Source organism: Lissotriton vulgaris, chromosome 5 (assembly GCF_964263255.1).
Source record: "Lissotriton vulgaris chromosome 5, aLisVul1.2, whole genome shotgun sequence".
Lineage (NCBI taxonomy): Eukaryota > Metazoa > Chordata > Amphibia > Caudata > Salamandridae > Lissotriton > Lissotriton vulgaris.
In genome coordinates this window covers 1,181,958,295-1,181,981,525 of record NC_141693.1, presented here as the reverse complement: position 1 = coordinate 1,181,981,525, position 23,231 = coordinate 1,181,958,295, and the positions used below count along the sequence as shown (strand labels likewise).

Sequence of the window (23,231 nt, the reverse complement as noted above, 5' to 3'; positions counted from 1 at the left end):
ACGTGATCGTCAAGGGTAGAAGGCAATAGCCAGAGTAGCCGGTCATCTTTAGAGCGAGGAGTCAATAATTCAGTGTAGAAAGCAATCATCAGAGGCAGGATGCAAACGTAAGAGGTCAAAGGTAGTCGTCAATAGAAGGCAATAGGGAATGAGTGGCATCATCAAAGTCCGGAGGAAAATTGTCATGTGTAGATGATCATCTGAAAGGAAAGAGGCAATATCCCATGGTAAAAGGTGAGTGCAAAAAACTGAAGGGTCTGAGTAGACATATGAGGCAATACTTACGTGCGGAAGAGTTCAATGTGGACCACTGCAGGGGCAATCTTCTCTACTACATCGGCAATGAAGTTGTATTTATGTCGAAGACTGTTAGGATCGTCCTGGCCTGGAAACGGAAGCAGAAAAAAGCAAGAAATACTCATTATCTCTACGTCTTAATGAGCCTGGGAAATGAAACACAAGGGCGTGAGCTGTATCTTCCAGTGCAAAGTCCTGAAACCAGTGGTTCTTATAAGCAGCAGATGGAGCAGCCATGATCTTGCAAACTAGACGAAGAATTAGAGTTCTCAAATTATAACAGTATTAATGTTGCACTGAGTATTACTGACCTCTACTTTTAAAGGCTGAAAAAGGGCGTTGTCTGCTTTTCATCCTATTTACAGGAAATTAATTATTGAGTGTATTCGATGTAGCATAGAAAATGCACCAAATATGGGACAAATGCTCTTTTATGCCTAATTGTGTAGGTGGGAATAAAGCAAAAGGCTTACTTCCATTCGATTTTACATGCACACTTGGCACTAGAACACAAACTATGGGGCGGGCCGGCGGAAGCCACCGCCGGCCCGGAGGATGCGGATTCACCGCAGCAGTGCCTCCAAAGACCCCCCGCCAGATTAGGATGGCTGGGGGGTCATCGGCGGACGGGAAAACCGTCCGCCGCTTTTCCCCCGCGGTCACCTTCCGACCGTGGCGGAAAAGCTCTAATATCGTGGCGGTGTCTATCAGACATCGCTAGCCATATTAGGATGGGGCAGGAAACATGCTTTTCCACAGCAGCTTTTCCGCCGTGGAAAAGCATGTGGTCTCTTCAGTTTTGGGGCCCGTTGCAGGCCCCCATGGTGTCAGGGGGTGGGGGGTGCACATGGGGGGTACCTATGGTATCCCCCTGCATTTACATGAACAAAGCGGCAGGCACAGCGCGGTGCCTGCCGCTTTGTGCATGTAAATGCAATGCATGCATTTTTAACCTTGCGGCGGGTGCTGCTTCAAGCCGCACCCGCCGCAAGGTTAAAGATACGGGATGTGACCGCCAGGGTGGCGGTCACATCCTAATTTGCATGGAGGGACCGCCGCTGCCCATGCGGACGGTCCCTCTACCTCAGGGGTGGCGGACGGACGCAGGTCCGTCCGCCATCCTAATGACCCCCTAAATTCTATGAGCCCTGTTTGTGTAACAATAGCTTGTTTATATAACATTTTAATCTAGTAGTTTTCTCGACTCTAAACAATGGAAGGATGAAAGGACAAACTGGTCTTTTGCAGATGATAACTTGTTTCCAGCAAATCACAGTAAGAGCAAGAATGCAATGTGATTAGCCATCTTAGTAGCCAACAAAGAATAGAATATATAAACATGTTTTTGAAGTCTTACAATGTGTAAATGAAACAAAATATGAGACTTACTTGTTCAGGCTTATATTCGAATGTTAAATTCTAATCCAGATTGAATAGCACCCTCCCTTAAACATTTTGGCTGCATAGCAAATTTTTCAGGATCACTCAGTAATCCTTTGGGCATGATCAGAATGGCACCACCGCTCAATAAGGCCAGGGCACGTTCATGTTTGCCCATCACTCAGTAATCATTAGCACATGTTCAGATTGCTCTGAACCGCACCTGATAGTCTGATGACTCAGGCATTCCCAGTTGTGCACTCATCTATCGCAAGTGCCAGGGATCCAGACTCCTGTGAGTGGAAATGTGCACACCAGCCAGCTGCACTGCGGTCAACTTGCACGACCTCGGATTCCAGCTAGGGACAGGGAGAGGCTGGGTATTTGATAGACAGACAGGCTGCAGGCGCCACTGTGCTGCCCTAGACTGCATCTGGCTGTGGAGACCTTGCTATTTCTCCTCCACCCTCCATACTTCCCTGCAAATGGGGAGCATGAGATGCTGAGGATTGCTGGAAGTGACATCATGATGGTTTCAAACTACCACACTTCACTGCTGCTGTAGCTCAATTAACTCCTGTCCATCATTTTAAATAGGACACCTAGGCCCTCAATCCAGCGGAGCCCGAGTGGGGACCTTGGTGGGATACGATACTACCTTTCAAAATTCAAGTTTTACTGGGTGCAGGCACACATCCGGTAAAAACAAACTTGTTTATTAGTGCATATTTCCCTCCTGCTGAAAGCAGGGACACAATGTGCATGGAAATGATCCAGGAATGAGAAAACACATGCAGAATATAGCCCTGTACTGCTGGGTCTGACCCCAATATCTCCGTGTCTAATAACTAGCAGATTGAGGGCTGCAGTGTTTGAGCAGTGCTCTTTTTATTTTTCATTAAAAACACTGTACACTTTCGCTGCTAAGTAGGGGGATCGTGCCAGATCCTGGCCATGAAGGCTACTTAAGTTCTGGGCCAGATCTGGCATCCAGCTGGCCCAGGGAAACATGCACAATTTGTCTTGGAGTCATTTTCTGACGCCAGGGCATAATTAAGCAATGCCCGCATGATGTCTGCATTCCAGTCGGAGCAGCAACCTGCAGGTGGCAAGGGGGATTTCTAGTTTTCACTTGCAGCCGGACCCAAAACAAAGAGATGATTTAAAGGGCTGTCAGCCTCCCTTTTCTTCAAGTATCATCATCATGTCACAGGTACTTTACAGAATCTATGATTTAGAGGCAGAATTTTGACTTTGTTCAACCCATCTATGTAAGAGATGTGCATGCACTGTAAGAATGCACACATGTATCTGTGTGTAGGAGAAATTACACAAATAATGATTACATGGCACCTACTAATTTATTTTGTGATTTAAATCCTTTTTGTTGCTACTCATCCACATGTAGGGTGTAAGAGGGCTTTATATCGCACACAGATGCACAATAAATCATACAACTGTACATAAATGCACAGGGAATCATAGAATAGCAAAAGGTTAATACATTAAAAAACAATAACGAATTAAACCCACAACTTGCAGTTTGCATGTAACTAACTCCTTGATGCAGGTAAATAGATCTATGTCCTATATTAGGATTGCAATTTATATTGACTGGAAATAACAAAATGATCTCAGTATCAAAAGCAGCAGCTCACCCACCTATCAACATAAAATACACATCTGTCATCTATATGATACACAATGTGCTTTTCAGGAGGCAAATTAACCCTCTGTGGCACTTTATGAGTCAAAACTGTGACTGCACACAACACAAACCTCTCCCAGAACTGCATTAACCACCAGATCTATCGTACTGCTAATTACTGGGAAAGCAAAGACGTCTGCAGCAGGTGTCTTAACCCTGCAAGATATTTTAAAAGCAGCCTCTTTGTGACCCATTGAGAAAGCTAGAACAGAGTTACTGTCACATTTGTCCGTTTTGCTAATTTCATAGCAGCAGGTTTTAATTTACAGAAATATATACCTTGTCTGCCATACTGTGTTTTCAAGTTCCACCCCTCATGACTCCACCTCCTTTCCTCTGCCACACCTTAATCCTATATGAATTTACACCTTGACTCTAGGCCTGGTTAAAGAGGGTGGGCCAGGTGGGCCAAACCCTCCCAAAACAGCCCAGTGACCCACCCAAAGCCCATTCACAAGTAGAAAACAATTCCATGTTCTTTTTCCAAAGACAAAATACCACAGAGCAGCAGCCTCACTAGCACTACCTAGTTTGGCTTTTCTTGCCACATAATTTTGTCAATCCTGCAGCGTAATTTGGTTTACTCCGGCCGCATCATTACTGTGGCTACGGTCATAAGTGAGGAATAGCGTCACATCAGAAATAAAATAAAAGAAACCAATACTAAGCTATATATTCTGCTTGTATTCACATTTTCACTTACTTTTCTTGAAATGATATAATCCTTCACACTATTTCTGTCAGAAAACAGTTTTCAACTCTTACTTACTGTGTCACGGTAGCTTGCAGTCTCAATATAGTGGGGGTATCTCAATTACTCATTATATTTACATCTGCACAGTAATAGTAATCACTCCCTGTGACCCCGTCCCCGTCCCCAGGCACTTATGGTAGCCAAACGCATTGGGATTATACATGAAAGGTCCACAATTATGCTGCATAATGCGGCACATTTTGTGATGGCATTACTTCATTATTTTTAGATTTGTATACTTTAACACTGTCTTGACAAAGGTTGCACCTCATTAGTACCAGTTTAACACCATATTACAGCAATAGGCAACTGAAAAGTGATTAGTCAGCCTTTGCTTGAATGGCCTTCCACTGCAGATCAACATGTGTCACTGCGTTTTTAGGAACTTTTGATCCATTTGAGCTCGAAAATGTTTTTTTTTAATCTGCAAATTATGCAGCAGATGATGGATTATATGACAAATGTAGCAAACCGTAATCATGCGGAATACCCTGCAAAAGCAGAATTGCATAATGATAGTGGCCCTGCTTATCATACTATATTGATTTTAAAAGAAGACGGACAATAGCAAAATGTTGACTCTTCTTAGGTTAAAATACTTTGTCCAGTTTCATTAATACAACGCTAATACAGAATAGGAAGGAGCAGTGCAAGAGTCTACAATGCAATGAAAAGCACTGGCAACAGTTCCATGGCAGCACTGCCAACATGTCCCGCCGCGGCGTGGCTTGGATGTCGAGGAGGTAGGCAGCGGGAGCCCGGAGCTCCGCGCCCGATCCCGGCTCGCATCCTGATTAACTGACCGAATTCCAACAAAAAACAATTGGGATGTTGGCCTAAGGCATCGGGAGGAGACGGCGCCCTGTTTTCCCGACTATCTGCAGCTAATTGCAGCGAACCCTGACACTGAGCGGTGCTCGCGGAATGGAACGCTAGGAGCCAAGATGGCGGATCGCGATCTGCACTGGTGATATTGCGGACAAAGGAGGATCGGCGATCTTCACTGCAAGTGCATCGGCTCCAACGGAGGCGTCAAGGACAGAGAAACTGTACACCCATAACGGAGGGGGATGCATAGACCGTCCCATTCTCCACTGCGGGGAGCCGACGGACAGCGAGAAGGGGTCTTCCCCAGGACGAGCCTAAGATGGCGGCAACCGCGAGTACCCCGAGCTGAAGACCTCGCGTACAGAGCGGGGCTGTGGGGGCCACGGTGGCACCGTTTCGGCTGGAAGGGGCTGGATTACCCCCTGACTGCCTTGGGGAGTGAGCTTTGTGGAGTCTTGCGCCTCGAGCGTGGCCTGGATTTACAGAAGGGGAATATTGCATGGGACCCCCAGGCCTGGGACGGCCGGCTCCCCAGGCAGCGATCTCCTAGGGGCAGCGTCAGGTTGGGTGCTCTCCTGAACTGTGCGCGAGCGAGACCTTGCCCGAGAAATGTTGCAGGGCTGGTGCTACCGCTGATCCACACGGGGCCTGAAAGCATATCCGAGGTCTTTAGGAGCGGCCCTGAGTGAGCTCGTAGACGTTGGAGGCCCAAGGCTCGAACTGGAGAGCCTCCGTATGGCGGGTCATGAGACTCTGCAGGCGGTAGTCCTGATTGGGTAGCCAGTCCGCATGCGAACAGTCCTGAACCGCGAAGGAGAGTCCCTGCGCACCTCGGAGCTCGGGCGCCTGCTGGAGACCTGGGCGTCGCCGTGTTGACTTGGGCTGGTGAATCCTCTACCCCTTTTAAGGGTACAGACCTTGAGGCGACTAGAGGGGGGAATATTTTGTCCTGGACGGTTATCCGGAGAGGCCGCCTGAGACCTGGGCGCTGAATAGCGGAGAGAACAGGAGAGGGGAGCGATATTGGGGGCCGGCTGGCGCACGAGCCCTGGAGCTCAGAGAGTCATTACTTGCTCTTGAACGAGGGACCTATCTTCTGCCCTGACTTATCGGGGAACCTCCCGCCCAACACTTGTAGACCCCTGGAGACAACTCATTGTTTGCAGACTACTCTAAGATGGGGAAGACGAAGGGGAAAGGAGACGGGGCTGCTAGCTCTGACCCAACAGCCGAGGCAGATCAGGGCCACACGGACCTACAACACATGCAGGACCGCATTCTGGCAGCTATCTCAGCCACCAAGGACGCCCTGCAGCAGGACATTGCCCAGGTGGTAACGGGACTGGGGCTCCTGCGAGCGGACCATGGTAAGTTTAAGGACAAGGTCAAGAGTACTGAAGTAACCCTGCTGGAGATGGTCCCGGAGCACAAAGCTATGGAGGGTCGGTTGAGTGATGCTCTGGACCGAATACAGGCGCTGGAACGACGGGCGGAAGACGCAGAAAATCGTAGTAGGCGCAGCTACGTTCGCCTGGTGGGCCTTCCGGAAAAAAACGGAGGGCGATGACATGGTGGGTTACCTCGACAATTGGCTGCGAACTGAAGTGGCACTGGAGGGGCTCTCCCCCTTCTTTTCGCTGGAGAGGGCACACAGAGTCCCGGCCCGACCACCTGCCCCGGACCTACCACCGCGCCCCGTGGTAATCAAACTTTTGCATTACAAGGACAGGGACTGGCTGTTGCAGAGAGCCAGGGAGGTGGGCCCCTTCCAGGTCGATAATAACAAGGTGACACTGTTCCCAGACTACACGTTTGAGACGCAAAAACTTCGAGCTGGCTTTTTGTCGCTTAAACGAGAGCTCCATGTGGAGGGTATCAAGTACTCACTCCTTTTCCCAGCCAAGCTCAAAATTGTGGTGGGCGATAAAACACTCTTTTTTTCAACGTCTGCGGATGCCTGGGCGTGGTGGGATACATATAAGGCCGGGATGGATGGTGCTCGGTTCAGGGCTGAGGAGGAGCAGCGGAGACAGCCGACTCGGAAATCGCAACGCATCAGGAAGAATCGGCGACGGCCTGGGAAACCAACGGCGTCACAGACGGAGGAAGAGAGGAAAGCAGCACTTCAGGCGGTGGTGGACCTGTCGGGGTCTGTGCGCAGTCAGTCCGCCAGGGGCTCAGACTCAGAGGAACGGATATATGATGTTAGCACGCATACTTTTAGCACGCATACCATTACCACGCATTTTTTACAACGCAGGACCTTTTACAACGAATACCTTTACAACGCATTTCACTACAACGCAGATACTATTACAACGAATACCATTACAACGTAAGTATAGGTAAGTATATCATATTTTTAAATAATTTAATTAATAAATATTTAATTATTTTAATTAATTATTAAATATTTTAATATTAAATATTTTATTTAATTATAATAATTTTTATTTAATAATTTGTAAATATATATGTTAAAAATACCCCTGTACCCCAAAACCCAAACCCAACCCTGAACCCTAAAAATACCCCTGTACCCCAAAACCCAAACCCAGCCCTGAACCCTAAAAATACCCCTGTACCCCAAAACCCAAACCCAGCCCAGAACCCTAAAAATACCCCTGTACCCCAAAACCCAAACCCAGCCCTGAACCCTAAAAATACCCCTATACCCCAAAACCTAAACTCAACCCTGAACCCTAAAAATACGCCTGTACCCCAAAACCCAAACCCAGCCCTGAACCCTAAAAATACCCCTGTACCCCAAAACCCAAACCCAGCCTTGAACCCTAAAAATACCCCTGTACCCCAAAACCCAAACCCAACCCTGAAACCGAAAAATACCCCTGTACCCCAAAACCCAAACCCAACCCTGAAACCTAAAAATACCCCTGTACCCCAAAACCCAAACCCAACCCTGAAACCTAAAAATACCCCTGTACCCCAAAACCCAAACCCAGCCCTGAAACCTAAAAATACCCCTGTACCCCAAAACCCAAACCCAACCCTGAAACCTAAAAACACCCCTGTACCCCAAAACCCAAACCCAACCCTGAAACCTAAAAATACCCCTGTACCCCTAACCCCAAACCCAACCCTGACACCTAAAAATACCCCTGTACCCCAAAACCCAAACCCAACCCTGAAATCTAAAAATACCCCTGTACCCCAAAACCCAAACCCAATACCCCTAATAAATGTTTTTAAAAAAGATAAACTTACCTATACTTACGTTGTAATGGTATGCGTTGTAATAGTATCTGCATTGTAGTGTAATGCGTTGTAAAGGTATTCGTTGTAAAGGGTCCTGCGTGGTAATAGTTTCGTTGTAACAGTATTTTGTGCTAAAAGATGCGTGGTAACAGTTACATACCCTGAGGAACAGGTGTCAGGATCAGAAACTGACCTTTCGGACCTTACTGGAGGCAGGGGGCCGACCGTGACTCCACAAACGTCGGAAGAAATTATAGAAGCTTGAGAGAGGTGTTCTCGAGAGGTGGCATTGAATGTTGGACGCGGGGGGCCAAGCCCGTAGATGCCAAAGGCTACCTGACAGGACAATGAAGATTCGTGAGTGTTCATGTGGGGATTGTGGGGCGGGGGAAGTGGGAAAGTTAAAAGTGTAACAAACACCCTCGGACTCGGCTGTGCCCTACCGGCCCTTAAGGTCACCGCAGTGGAGACTGTGGAACATAGTGTGGGGGAGTGAGGAGGTTTACCTAGTTGACAAAGTTTGGATGGGAACTATTTTGGTTAGGTTGGGTCCTGTCCTGGGGGGGTGGAGGTCGAGAGCAAGTTGGGGGGCTCGAGGCAAGGGGTGTGGGGAATGGGGGATAGTTACTGGGGGAGGGAGGGGGGATCAGGGATGTGCCGCTGTCCGTGCCTGGACGAAAACTGTTGTTATCATGGGTGGGAATGCGGGGGACAATGGCTAATGTTGGTGTTTTAAAATGTGTGACCTGGAACGTGCGGGGCCTGCACACCATGGCGCGGAGACACAAGATACACGCTTACTTGGTCCGTAGAGGGGTTCACATAGCGATGCTACAAGAAACACATCCTACGAAGCAGGAGGGCATAGCATTACAAAGGAGGTGGCGAGGGCAGGTGTTTCATACGACGTACTCTGCATTTGCAAGAGGTGCCTTGATATGGATCAGGGCTGGGGTTCCGTTCCAGCTGACTAAACAGGTGGTGGATTCAGAGAGTAGATTTGTGGCTGTGGAGGGGAAGCTCAGCGGTCGAGACATATCATTATGTAGTGTGTACGCTCCCAACGTAGATCTGCCCGCCTTTTTGACGAAGCTTTCGGGCAGGCTGGCGAGCTATTTGACAAGCCCTATATTCCTGGGAGGGGATTTCAATTCAATAACAGACACCACATTGGATAGGTATCACCCACCGCTGCATACTTCACTGGTACATAGACTAGCAAAACGCAGACGGGAATGGCAGGAGAGATGGGGGTTGGAGGACGCTTGGAGGGCGTTACACCCCACATTGAGGGATTACTCATTTAATTCCGGGATACACGACCTACACGTCCGGCTGGATGTTTTCCTGTGCTCCTCACTCATACTCCCAGCTGTGGCAAACGCACGCGGTCTGACCACGACCCCCTATTGTTATCCCTGAACTGGATGACTGAAATTTCACGAGTCCCGACCTGGCAACTACAGCCGGATACCCTGGATGACCAGGTGTTTAGGGAGACCTTAGGTGAGCAGCTCATTAGTTACTACGAAGAACATAGTGGCACCACGGCCTCCAGGGCTATGGAGTGGGATGCCTTCAAAGTGGTGGTCCGGGGTCATTGCATGGGAGCGTCTGCGGGTGCCCGCAAGACGCTCTTGGAGGACCTTGACCGAGCCGAAAAAGAATTGCGGAAAGTGGAACGAGAGAGCCCTAATCGCCCTGAGCTTCAGGAGACAGTTAGTAAGGCCAAGGAGGCAGTGGCGGTGGAAATGGAACGATTGAGGAGCTTTGACCATAAGGTCTATTTGACTAAGGCGCTTGCGGAGGGGGATAAGGCCGGGACTATGCTGGCCTGGCTTGCCAATCCGACTAGGCGCAGCCACCCAATTTTGTCTATTGAGGGAGATGGGGGAAATGTCTATCATACCCAGTCGGAGATCCTAGATAGGTTCCGGGCGTACTACGAAGGACTGTATCGGAGCGGGTCGGAGGGCCAAGAAGCTGAAATGGATGCCTTTCTAGAGGGTCTGCAATTGCCGCGCCTAGATCAAGCACAGGCAGATGAATTGGGCGGAAATATCACAGTAGGTGAAATAGGGAGTGCAGTGAAACAGATGGCTCGGAACAAGACCCCGGGATTGGATGGTTTACCAATAGAATTTTACAGTCGATATCTGGACTTCCTAGCTCCACAGTTGCAGGCGGTATATAATGAAGCAAAATCGAGAGGGCGGTTGCCTCAGTCCATGCGTGAAGCCCTAATGATCCCGCTGTTGAAGCCAGGAAGAGGGAGCAATCAGTTGTCCTCATATCGCCCGTTGTCCATGTTGACGACGGATTATAAAATCCTGAGCAAAATTTTGGCCAACAGGCTGTTGAGTCATATGACGGAGTTAATACATAGGGACCAATCGGGATTCATCCCCACACGGAAGACTACCAACAACATCCGTAGGCTGACACGACTTCTTGGGGACCAACTTTTGGAAGCGCCTGCGCCCCTGGTGTTCTCTATTGATATTGAGAAAGCGTTTGACAGTCTAGAATGGGAGTTTCTCTATAGGGTGATGCAGCGCTTTGGGCTGGGTGATAATTATATCGGTTGGACCAAAGTGCTGTACACGGCGACCACGTCACGAGTCTGTGTATGCTCTCGTATCTCGAATCCATATCAGGTGGGCCGCGGGACCAGACAGTGGTGCTCGCTATCTCCCCTACTGTTTGCATTGGCGATGGAACCCTTTGCGGCGGAGGCGCGGGCGGGACTATACTACCGGGGGTAGCTTATAGCTTATAGAGGTAGACCACAAGCCATCTCGTTGTACGCGGACGACCTTCTGCTGTTCCTAGCGAATGCGGATGAGGAATTGGAGGGAGCGAAACGGCTCCTCTGAATTTTTAGGAGACTGTCGGGCCTGAAGATTAATTGGGCCAAATCCTGCTTATTTCCTCTGCGAAGGGGAGAGGCGCAACCGGCCAACCTCAGGACACTCAAATGTCCTGCCTACAGTATTTGGGAGTTTATATATATCACTCGGCAGCAGATATGCTGGACGGCAACGTGGTCCTTTGAATTAATGCTTTGAAGGGAAGCATGGCCTTCTGGGACACTCTTCCGCTTTCAGTGACGGGTCGTATCTCCCTATTAAAGATGATAGCGCTTCCGAGGTTGCTCTATTACTTCTGCGCATTACCGGTGTGGATACCGAGCTCCATCTTCCGAGGACTGAGATTACTGGTGATAACATTTCTATGGGGTGCAGGCAGGCGTAGGATAGCGCTTGACACCTTACTGCGACCCAAGGATGAAGGGGGAATGGCGGTGCCTGACTGAGTGCTACTACATGGCGGCTCAGCTGCAGACCCTCACACAAGAGGTAGCGAGGGTTTATCGGGGTCCAGACCCGGACAGGGACGAGGGTACCCCGAGACACGTGCTTGCATACATCACCCTCCATCAAAGGCTGCTCGTCAGAGACTTATCCATGGAGGAGCAGACATTTAGACTATGCTGGAATCGAGCGCGCCGCAAAGCGGGGACTCGACAAATGTACGCACCGGAGATCCCGCTGGGGATGGTGACGGCGCTCCCTCACAGCGGGGACTGGTCGAGACTACAGAGCTGGGAAGATGCAGGTTTACAGATGCTGGGTGACCTGTATGAGGACGGTGCATTACTCCCGTTCCAGGCCCTGCAAGACCGATTCGATCTACCTAGAAGGGACTATTTGATGCATGCTGCAGTGACTGGGGCCATACAGGAGCACTGGGGGGAAGGGCTGCAGGAACCCGCCACTTCCATGGCCTGTCAGTACGTAATGATGGCAGCCGGCTCTTATAAGGCAGTGGCCTGCCTATATTCCAGGATGATGCGGGAAACCCTGCAGCAGCTCACCGCCTTGAAAGTTAAATGGGAACTGGATCTCCAGATGGAGATTCCCGACACCACCTGGGTACAGTTACTGCGCGAGCGAGGAAGAGTACGAGAAACGCCAGATTCCAACTGATACACTTTTACATCCTCCATAGAGCGTACCTCACCCCAGGGAAACTAAGGAAATACTTTGGAGATGAGCAAGCGGCCTGCCCTAGATGTGGTACTGAAGAGGCCGATTTAGGACACATGCGGTGGGATTGCCCCCAGCTGCGGGACTACTGGCAGGAGGTCGGGGAGGCATTGAACAACGCTACAGATAGGGAATTGCACTACAGTAAAGCAGTGGGGATAGTACACTGGTTCCCTCATACACCTAGGAATAAAACGACAAGCAAATTAATAGACATGGGGTTGTTACTAGCGAAACGAGAAATCACTAGGAACTGGAAATCCAGGAGAGGGCCCACGTATCAGCGTTGGTACAATGAATGTTTGAAATGGGCAGCGAGTGAAATCACCCTGCGATATCAGCTAGCCAGACGCACTGCAAACGATAAGGCATTGGAAGGGGCGACAGCATGGAAGTCACTTGTACAGGCGCTCCGTGATGGTGCAGGGGAGGAGGAGTGGGGACACACAGACTCTGAAGCGGAGGACCCCACCAGCACACCGGGTGCACACTTGTAGCGAATGACACATTCCTCCTAGCAAGCACCAGAACAAAGGCGGTTTAGGAATCCCGGCGTAGGCGCAGGCACGAGGGGGTATGTGGGTGGGAAAGGGGAGTTGAGGGTTTTAGGCGGGTGGAATTCAGGGGCTGAGGGAGAGAGGGGGGGGGTGAAAATGTAAAAGCAGACCGCTAGTATCCTGGCATACAGACTGCAGGAAATTGGAAACACCTGAATACCATGAATATAAAGTTGACGCCGCCCGGCCTTAGGGATGTGGGCTTATTGGCTGTGTATGTGATTTGGGCGAACAAACTTTCCATTGAATTGCTGCATTGCTGCCAGGTCTGAAACTGTATTAGATATGTGAGAATGGGTTCTGCAATAAAAACGATGTTAAAAAAAAAATAAACATGTCCCGCCGTTGTCCTGCCTAGTCTCAACATCCCGAGGTGCTCTCAGAAGGTGAAGCTCACTAACATATTTAGAAGGAACTTGGAGAACAGACACCATTTTTGAGGCACTGGTGACTGGGCATGTGTTCTCTTCCAACAACTTCTCACATGTACAGACAGAAAAGGATTATAGCCACGGCCACTAGAATTATGCAATTCTGCAACTGCAGCGTTTTACATATAATTATGGATTTGTCAAATTTGGAGATTTTAACAAAAAGCTGTCTTAAATGGATCACAAGTTACTAAAAACTCTGTTACATGTTGCTGGACAGGGGAAGGCCCTTTGCAAAGGTTTACTTGTCACCTTTCAGCTGCTTACTGCTGTATTTGCATTTTAAACAGATACTAATTAGGTAAAACTTTTTTCCAGACAGTGTAAAAATGACAAAATAATAAAATAATACTACCTCGCATTAAGCTGCAACATTTTGTCAACCCTGCTGCATAATTTGGTCCTTGAATGCTGCATAAGTCCAGTGGGCCTAATTATAGTGCTGCTGTTTCTCCAGGGGGCCAACATTGATAAAAGAGAGAAAGGAGAGGAGGAGATAGGGGAAGGAAGGTTAATCCGGAGGAGACTGAGGCATGAGGGAGGATAGTAAGAAAATGAGGATGGGAGAGGGCGAGAAAGAGGGCGAGTTGGAAAGGCAGAGGAGAGTGAACAAGGAGGAGAGGGGATGAAGGACGGAGAAGAGGGGGAGAGAGAGGAGGGCATGGAAGAGAGAGAAGTGGTAGGTGAAGAGAGAAGGATGAGGAAATAGAAGGGTGAAATAGAGTTAGAGTAACTTGGCTCACAGCGAGAGGATGGCTTGGACAGGAAAGAAAGAAAGTAGGATAAGGTGGAAAGAGAGGAGAGTGAGCTCAGAGAATTTAGGAGGATGAAGTGGAGAAAGAGAAGTGCTCAGCACAGAAACAGGTGGATAAGATAGAGAAAGAGTAGGATGATGGGAAGAGAGTGAGGTGGAAAGAAGTAGAGGGAGAGGTGAGCTGGCAGCAAGGTTAAGTGGAGAGACAGGGTAAAGTCAGTAGTTAAAATTATATAAAATGCTTCATCATTTATGTACTCGGTAGCTTGATGAATGCTTGTTTCTGTATTTTTTCTGCCTTGTTCTGCCGTTCAAATCATCAAAAATGTTAAGGTCGGGTTTCCGGCTTCCAATAATAATTCAGTGAGGGTCCGTGGATTCCCATAATGATTCAGTGGGATTCCCCGGGTTCCCACAATGACTAAGTGGGTGTCCCCAGAAGTCAAAAGGTAAAGAACCACTGGTCACTCTAAACTATTAGACAGAACCTGACAGTAGGTAGCGTATGCAGCTCACACCCGTACAAGACCATCTCATAAGATTACTACATTTTTGTATTCACAACCTATGAATGTACGTTACTACTAAAAGAAACCAGTAGAAATTCCACCAGTTCACATGGCCAACCGGTGGTACTGAAACTCCTTCCCACAGAAAATAATGGAGGTAGCAGTGCCAGTGGTTTACCATGAGTGGTGCTGGACTAACTAAAAAAGTGTAAGTTACAGTACAAAAGTACAGTTTGTAAAGCAGAAAAGTAGTAAACTTACGCATAAGTGCGGTTTGTGAATCAGGCTCACAGTGTTTCCAGGCTATTTTCAAAGATCCTTATGTGGCTGGACTCAATGTGCATCTCTGTCGATGAAAAAACTAGTGCAAACAGCTGATGTAACCTAAACTAACAAGATACAGAGGGCAGAGGCCAATAGAACCCGCACTCTACCTAACCGATAGTGTCGTTTTGTAACTAGGTGCAAGAAACCTGGGAGTGCTTCCCCCTCCACTCCCCACAAATTGTAAGTAACAACCTACAACAAGCACTGGCGTTGCCAATAGGTCTCGCAGTAGGAAAGTTGGAGCTATTGGTTTTGTAAATGACAAAGCCCTTTATGTTTTTAAAATGAAAACAAAAATAAAAGGCATTGTTATTTGCAATTGTAATAGCTCCAACTTTCCTACTGCGAGACCTATTGGCAACGCCAGTGCTTGTTTACTGGGTGATGGCCATTTTATAAGTATCGCCTGAACCAAGGCAGGACTCAGCCCACCATGCGTATTCTGGTGTTGAATAGATTCCGTGGTCATCAATGTTAGCAGTATGATAAAGAGGCAGAAATGGTAGTCACGCAGTTGTAAAATGTTGTCAGTCCACAACCAGACGTGGGAGTTGCAGTGCTTTTCCCTGTTCTAAATCCGTAATGGAAGAGGCTAAGAATATCATTTTGCTTTCTGTAGCTGTACATTTGATTTGTGACATTTAGCAACGATCTTGGCCAAACAAGACAGGCTAGAGCTACAGATGGCTCACGGTTTGCTTTTGGGAATTCATTTAAGAGACAAGCATGTCTGTCGAATGTGCTGAACGTTTGTATCCGAAAAGATGGCAGCTGTTATCTCCAGATTAGTGAGACTGAAATTAGACCTTGCCTTTACTTGTTTGGGAGTTGTGAAGGTGTGTTGTCTACGGAGGACCAGAAGTCAAAATCTGCCCTAATACTGTTTTCTGAGTAAGAGAAAACGAAGTCCCAGAAACAAAATTGTTCTGAGCGGGCATGGAGAGGTTGGCTGTTTGTTGTTTCAGAATTCCTGCTTTGATCTGTAATGTACTGTTGGGGACTAATAAGTTCATGTCGGATTTCCTTATTAATTTGTTTGAGTACAAGGACTGTGTCTTTCTTTATGCTTTTATGAGATTTGAAAGGAACTGTTGTATGGAAGAAAGGCATTCAGGAGAAACTGGTACATTGTTACAAGGAATATTTATTTGTCAAGTAAAAGCCTATACATTGAGCCCAACCTCAAACGACCTCCGTGCCCGCAGCTCCGTTGCTGAATGGCGTTAAAAACAACTGATTTAGCAACTAGGAGTCATGCGATAGAAACAAACTAGAGAACATATCAAACATATCCACGCACCAGGAGATCGTCTTACATTTGTACATTAGAAGAAAAAAAAACACAAACCTCAGCAGCTCACCTAAAATTGCATTGCTATCGGGAGGGAAATATTTGGCGAATTAACCGAGCAGCGCTCTGAATCTGCCTAGGAACGGATAGCGCTGGATAAAAGAAGCAGAGAAATAAATGGAGCGAGTCTGGAGTTACATTGCGCACGGTTCAGAGAAGTGAAAGTGTCCTTTTTTTCAATAAAATACCAACAAGATGAAGTGCGGGGGAAGGGAAACTGAAAGTACGGCCGGCCGGCCAGCCATGATTAATTAGGGGAGGAGAAGCGTGTTAGGGGAGGAGAAGCCGCAGAGCGCACGCTGGGCGAAGCCCTTTGATGTGCTGTGCGGCGGAGCCACGAAAGCACACACAAGCTTTCAGTACAAGCCCCCTCCGAGGAGACATGGTCCCTTCACTGTAAAGGAGTTGTACAATAGAAACAAACTAGAGAACATATCAAACATATCCACCATTGATAAATAAGCACGCACCAGGAGATTGTCTTACATTTGTACATTAGAAGAAAAAAAAAACACAAACCTCAGCAGCTCACCTAAAATTGCATTGCTATCGGGAGGGAAATATTTGGCGAATTAACCGAACAGCTCTCTGAAGCTGCCTAGGAACGGATAGCGCTGAATAAAAGAAGCAGAGAAAGAAATGGATATTTATAACTTGAAACAGTGCGTTTATAATGTGCGAGTCTGGAGTTACATTGCGCACGGTTCAGAGAAGTGAAAGTGTCCTTTTTTAATAAAATACCAACAAGATGAAGTGCGGGGGAAGGGAAACTGAAAGTACGGCCGGCCGGCCAACCATGATTAATTAGGGGAGGAGAAGCGTGTTAGGGGAGGAGAAGCCGCAGAGCGCACGCTGGGCGAAGCCCTTTGATGTGCTGTGTGGCTGTGAATGCGCGTGCTTGTTTGGTCACGTGATTCACGTGAACTTAAACAAAACCGCACGAACGAAACCCTTGGTTTCGGGGGCGTTTTGAGGACATAAATTCTCGCTCTGCTCAATGCGCTTGCGCGCATTGATAGGTCGCGAGACCTAAAAACTGGTACAACAAAAAATGGTCTCAGCACACTAACAATTTGATAAATACTGTTAGAGAAAAGTTCTTATATACATTTATATTTCAACACATGTTCTAAGTAAGCACATAAGAAATAATCCAAATGTAGTTGTCGTTCTTTTTTCAAAACTTTTTCTTCCTTTATTATTCAGAGTAAGAGAATTCTTCCATTCAATAAAATCATCCCACACATAGCCAAAGCCAACGCGTTTCGTCTCTTTTTCTAGAGACTTCTTCAAGGCTATACATAAAACAGATCACATAAATACAGTTTTAAAAAGGATGATGAATACAGAGCTATCCTACATTCCACAACTTATGTTTTCCTAAACGGTTAAAGACAATGTAAGTCATGCATTTTCATACTACTTCCAAGAATCTTGTTAGATCTCATTTTTCAGATCTGTGCAGGCCCTAGGAACTTTATGAAAAAATCATTATACATAAGATTTTTTTAGCACTAAAGTACATCCTTCAACTTTTTCATGATCCAAAACTGATAAAGTCCCAAATCACCAGTGAGTGCTTAAGCAGTGTTACCTCCAACACCCTAAGTGCATAAGGAAAAAAGTTACTACAGATAGGATTCCTTATAGTAAGATGTGTAATCCTCTCAGTTATTTCGCATGAGAAGAGATAATTCAATGTTGTTTCTCCTCTGAAAGATTTAGTGAATCTCTATTCAGATCCAGTTTAATGATCATAAAGGGTAATTCAGCCTTCTATTGTGGCTCCAAGAAGTGATTTAGTCTGTAGTAAAAAGGCATAATGTTTATAAATGCTAAAATATCTTTATTATTTATTATATCCTTTGTTTATATAGTTAAAACCTGGGAGTTATAATGTTTATTATATGTGTTGTTTTACAACACATATATCCTATTTTGCATATAGGGGGTTATTATGTTTATTTTAAAGAACTGACATATTGGACTGTCTATCGCTTCTTATCAAAAAGCGGGCCATCCCAGTGATGTAGCAAGTTTGAAAACCCTTATTGGAGAAAATAATCATTTAAAGCAAGTAGCTGCCAGGCATCAAACCAGAGTCTACATTAAGGCAGCATTCCGATTTTTCTTGTTAGTTTAAAACGGAACCATCTCCTCTACAAACCCATCGAATTAAAAGGGAAGTGGAAAAACTTTTCTTACACCTAGTGTCTAGGCAGATCTAAACCCCTGACCAACCTCCTGCCTCAGTTTCCACTCACCGTGTGTTCTGGCATCGTAACCGCGCTGCAACTCCCGATACGAAGTGGCTTTCTAATTAACAAACTGCGGGCCGCCATTTTTAAATGTCTTGACCCGGAAGTCTAATCGGTCTCAAGCAGGCGTGATTCCCGCCGTTTTTTTGACGTTTCACGAAACTATCTAAATATATCGAAGTAGCAATGCAATATGAAGTACTTTTTATAGTTTATGTTTCGCATGTTATACATTTAAGAAAATATATATTAAATATTTATCCCTATTTGTCTCAGCGTGTTAAAGTGGCCGCCATTTTGAATTTGCTTACATTATCGCCATATTAGAATGGTCTTCGGGGTACGAAACATTAAAGCTGAAGTCCTCTATATTGACTTCTAGCTATTAATGTTATCAATTTATTGCGAATAAACAAGGAATTTAGTATTTACGAAAAATTTGCCATGTGTATGTTAGGATCTGAGCGAATCATACGCAATTATTAACCTTCGCGGAAAATTACTCCCAAGGCTGGTGTTGCCCGTTTTAAATAGTTATAAACATCACAATATCAATTAATCTTGATCACAAGGCATTGACGGGTCAGGATGATGTGATATTTTCACGACGCCGAAGATTTTGAGGGGCGTTCACCAATTACTGTTGAGCACATTGGTCAAATAGCTTGAGATACAATTTATTTATATTGAGGTACTTTATCCACGAACCCAGCTGTCCCTAATTGAATACGGAGCACGCAAATAGTTTGCACGTGAAATCGGATCATTATTGGGGTCTTGGAAACTAGTGGTTATCGCCAGGAGGACCCCCATACAAGGAGATACTAGTTATCAACCTATGAATAGGAATATTGCCTTTGGAAACTTCATTGGTGTTAACTCTGTGACTAGTTAGAGAACGTGAATACCTGGGATGACTCAACCCTGGTGACGCTTTTTTATGAGGACTCTTGTTCACCTGACTCAGATCACTAGTTTTAGGTGCTTTCTGCGTAAGCCCTAATGAAGTTCCCGTGGCACTAGGGGAACGAAACGCGGTGGCTGTGCCCTTTTTTAAGAAAATGAATTAATACAAATAAAGAGAAGAACTTTCAAAATATCTTTCTGCGCAATTGACTTTGTTGGAGTGCACCTTACATTTCCTATGAACATTTAGGGCCAGATGTAGGTAATTCCAATTTACCGATTCTAAAATACCGAATTTTACCGATTCGGTATTTCAGAATCGGTAAATGGGATGTAGATAAAAATTTGGTTTATTTTACCAAATCGGTAAAATTCGGTATTAGCGAATCGGTAATAGGGGGACCATTTTCAAGGGTGGCATGGTGTCACATTGACACCCTGTTGCACCCCTGAATAGTGCATGGGTGCACATTTGGCACACATACATGCCATAAGGGCATGTATGTCTGCCACATGGCACTTTTGAAAAAGCAAATAATTGCTTTTTTGAAGGTATTCGGTATTTACCACCAACTTGTAGTTGGTGATAAATAACGAATCCTTACATGAAAAATGCACTCACTTGAGTGCTTCCTACATTAAGGATTCGGTAATTTACCGAATCGGTATTTTAAGAATTCAGTAACTTACCGATTCCTTAAATTACCGAATTCTTAAATTTGGCCCCTACATCTCAAATGCCCAATACCGGTCGGTAACGGACGAAATTACCGACCGGTATTGGGATACCTACATCTGGCTCTTTGTCTCTTATCCATCCTCTGGCAGCGGGTGTCGGGAGTAGTTGCACCAACATATAATTGAAACAGATGGAATCAATGTGCTTGACCTTGGTCTGCTGCTGTGTTTTTTTGGTACCTTTCTTCAAAGAAAAAAGTGAACTAGCGCGTATCCTAATAAAAATGTGAACAGTAAGGGTGAAACGACGTGACTATGTAAAAAAACTTGACTATGTGAAAAAAGGGGAACTTATATTAAAAACTTAAAGTAAAGGTTGGTGACCCAATAAACCCTTGCGAGCTTGGCTATAATATGTTTTATAAAAAAGTGCTTGCAAGGGAATTTATTTAAATTCTTAAACAGGAGGTTGGTTTGCATAAATACAACCAGCTAAATTATTTCTAAACCCGTTTGAGTCTAAATAGAAACTTGCAATTTGTGAGACTACGCCACGACGACCGATACTCTGTTGAAGCCACGGCTGAATCAGAAAGTTTTGACTTTGGATGCGGACATTTAATGCCACCACAATCCTGCTAAGGAATTATTCTAACACTGCAGCAGGAATAACTTCGAATCGAAGGTTCCTCACCACCCACGCGGTCTGCAACGAATGGAGAAGTGTGGCTCAGGGGTTAGAGGCGGCAGACCCGGAAGCTGAGATCGGCCCTGGACCAGGGTTCAATTCCCCGCCTCGGCGGGTCTTGGGCTCAAAAATTCCACTGACTCGATAATTCTCGCTCCGGTGCCTTCTCGACTCACGGGTTCACACTCTGCGACTCTGGGCAATAGCTTGCTTAATCTCCACAACGGCCCCTCGCGGCGGGATGCCTGGCTTTCACCTTGTGGATACCCTGCCGGGGTTATCTCACAGGGGAATACCAGGACGGGTTCCCTAAGCAAGCGTCGGGAAACCCTTTGTGGGTAGCTGTGCGCTATATAAGCTCAAATACATTTACATTACATTTACAACGATCAAGTGGATACTAAGGAAGGGGTTACTTTTTATAAGATTGTAAGTCCTGAGGATGGCCTTGAGGATTCTTCCAGCATAAGGTCGAAACGTCGACATATGAGTCCACATCTTTTTCTTTTGATCAAATCGCTACAGCAACATCATTGTAAATATATCAAGATTAGCTGTGCCTAATTAGTAAAGAGTGGTCTGCAACGCAAGTGGTCCTCAAGAATCAACTTATCTATGTCTTGTTCACTTGTTTTCCTTTGATGCAATTGCACAGTTTTTAAGAAATTGTACCCTTTTGAAATGAATTTTTGATATAAAGAGACATTATATAAACTCTACTTCCCGTGTAGCTTGTTCTATTTTGAGTGATCACCAGTTTCTATATTTATTATTATTACTGTGAGTGATTACTCTTTTGTACAAATTGCAAGTTTCTATTTAGACACAAACTGGTTTAGAAATAATTTAGCTGGTATTGGATTTATGCAAACCAACCTCCTGTTTAAGAATTTAAATAAATTCCCTTATATTAAAAACGGCAGTTAGAGTGAACGCAATCTAATTGCGAAAGGTTACGAAAAATAGAGTTAAAGGGTTACCCCAAAAGGGCAAACAACGTGTGGAGCCAAGGCTGGCGCAGGACCAAAAGAAAGATGGACCAGAGATACGTACATTTGAAGTCTGAATAAAAAATAGAAAATAGAATAGAATCTTCTCATATGTGTAATGTGGATAACTGGTTTCATGCCAACTGTAGAAAATTTCCCCTGAAGAAGAGCTTCGGCTCGAAATGCATCGGGTTGCTTTATTTAATGGTTGATGAACACAGCACTTGGATTATGGATTCATAATGATATTTCGCAACTTACGGATCCAATCATGGATGATGTATCATATGATGTAATATGATTGAAATCATTGACCATATTAAAGTTGTCAGCATTTGGATAGCAGACATTTGGATATACTTGTTTTTTCTCAGTATTGAAGGTTAGCGACTCCGTCGCTTCACAGAGTGCTCGAGAGTTACCTTACACAGCGTAAGGTATTCAGGATAGTACTTCTCAGGAGCGAACGGGTACTCTAAATAGTGAATACGAGCACTTTTATGTTCTCATTTAAAGTACTGGCTCTGACTGAAGTCAGATTTCTAGAGCTGCATCTCTGACACCGATATCTCCATATCTAATAACTAGAAGAGGGCTGCAGTATTTGAGCAGTGCTCTTTTCATTACCCCCACTGTACACCTACGCTGCTAAGTCGGGGGGTCGGGCCAGATCCTGGTTATGGTGGCTATTTCTGGGCCAGATCTGGCATCCAGCCGACCCAGGGAAACATGCAAAATTTGTCTTGGAGTCATTTTCTGACGCCAGGGCATAATTAAGCAGTGCCCGCATGATGTCTGCATTCCAGTCGGAGCAGCAACCTGCAGGTGGCAAGGGGGATTTCTAGTTTTCACTTGCAGCCGGACCCAAAACAAAGAGATGATTTAAAGGGCTGTCAGCCTCCCTTTTCTTCAAGTATCATCACCATGTCACAGGTACTTTACAGAAAGATGACTTAGAAGCAGAATTGTTACTTTGTTCAACCCACATATGTAAGATATGTGCATGCACTGTAAGAATGCACAAATGTATCTGTGTGTAGGAGAAATTACACAAATAATGATTACATGGCACCTACTTATTTATTTTGTTATCTAAATCCTTTTTGGCACTACTTATCCACATGTAGGGTGTAAGAGTGCTTTCTAAAAAAAAAGAGATGCACAATAAATCATACAACTGTGTACAACAATGTACAGGAAATCATAGAATAACAAAAGATTGATAATAAAAAAACAGTAAGGAATTAGACCCATGACTTGCACGTACTTGTTTGTTTGATGAATGCTTGTTTCTGTATTTTGTGTGTATTGTTCTGCGGTTCAAATCATCGAAAATGTTTAGACCAGGGTTTCTGGCTTCCAGGAATACTCAGTGAGGGTCTGCGAATTCCAATAATGGTTCAGTGGGGTCACTGGGTTCCCACAATGATTAAGTGGGTGTCTACAGAAGTGAAAAGGTTAAGACCTACTGGTCACTGTAAACTATTAGAACTTGTTAGTAGGTATAGTATGCAGCTTACACCCATACAAGACCATCCAGCATGCCTAGAC

General features: G+C 45.7%; 1 protein-coding gene across 1 annotated transcript in view; it reads right to left on the bottom strand.

The window, feature by feature from the left end:
* The window catches only part of HTRA1 (HtrA serine peptidase 1), a 336,396-nt gene that overhangs the window by 200,250 nt on the left and 112,915 nt on the right, over nt 1–23,231 (bottom strand). Inside the window, exon 2 of the mRNA XM_086922970.1 lies at nt 286–385. Coding sequence (XP_086779096.1) covers nt 286–385 — 100 coding nt within the window. The remainder of the gene's footprint in view (nt 1–285; nt 386–23,231) is intronic.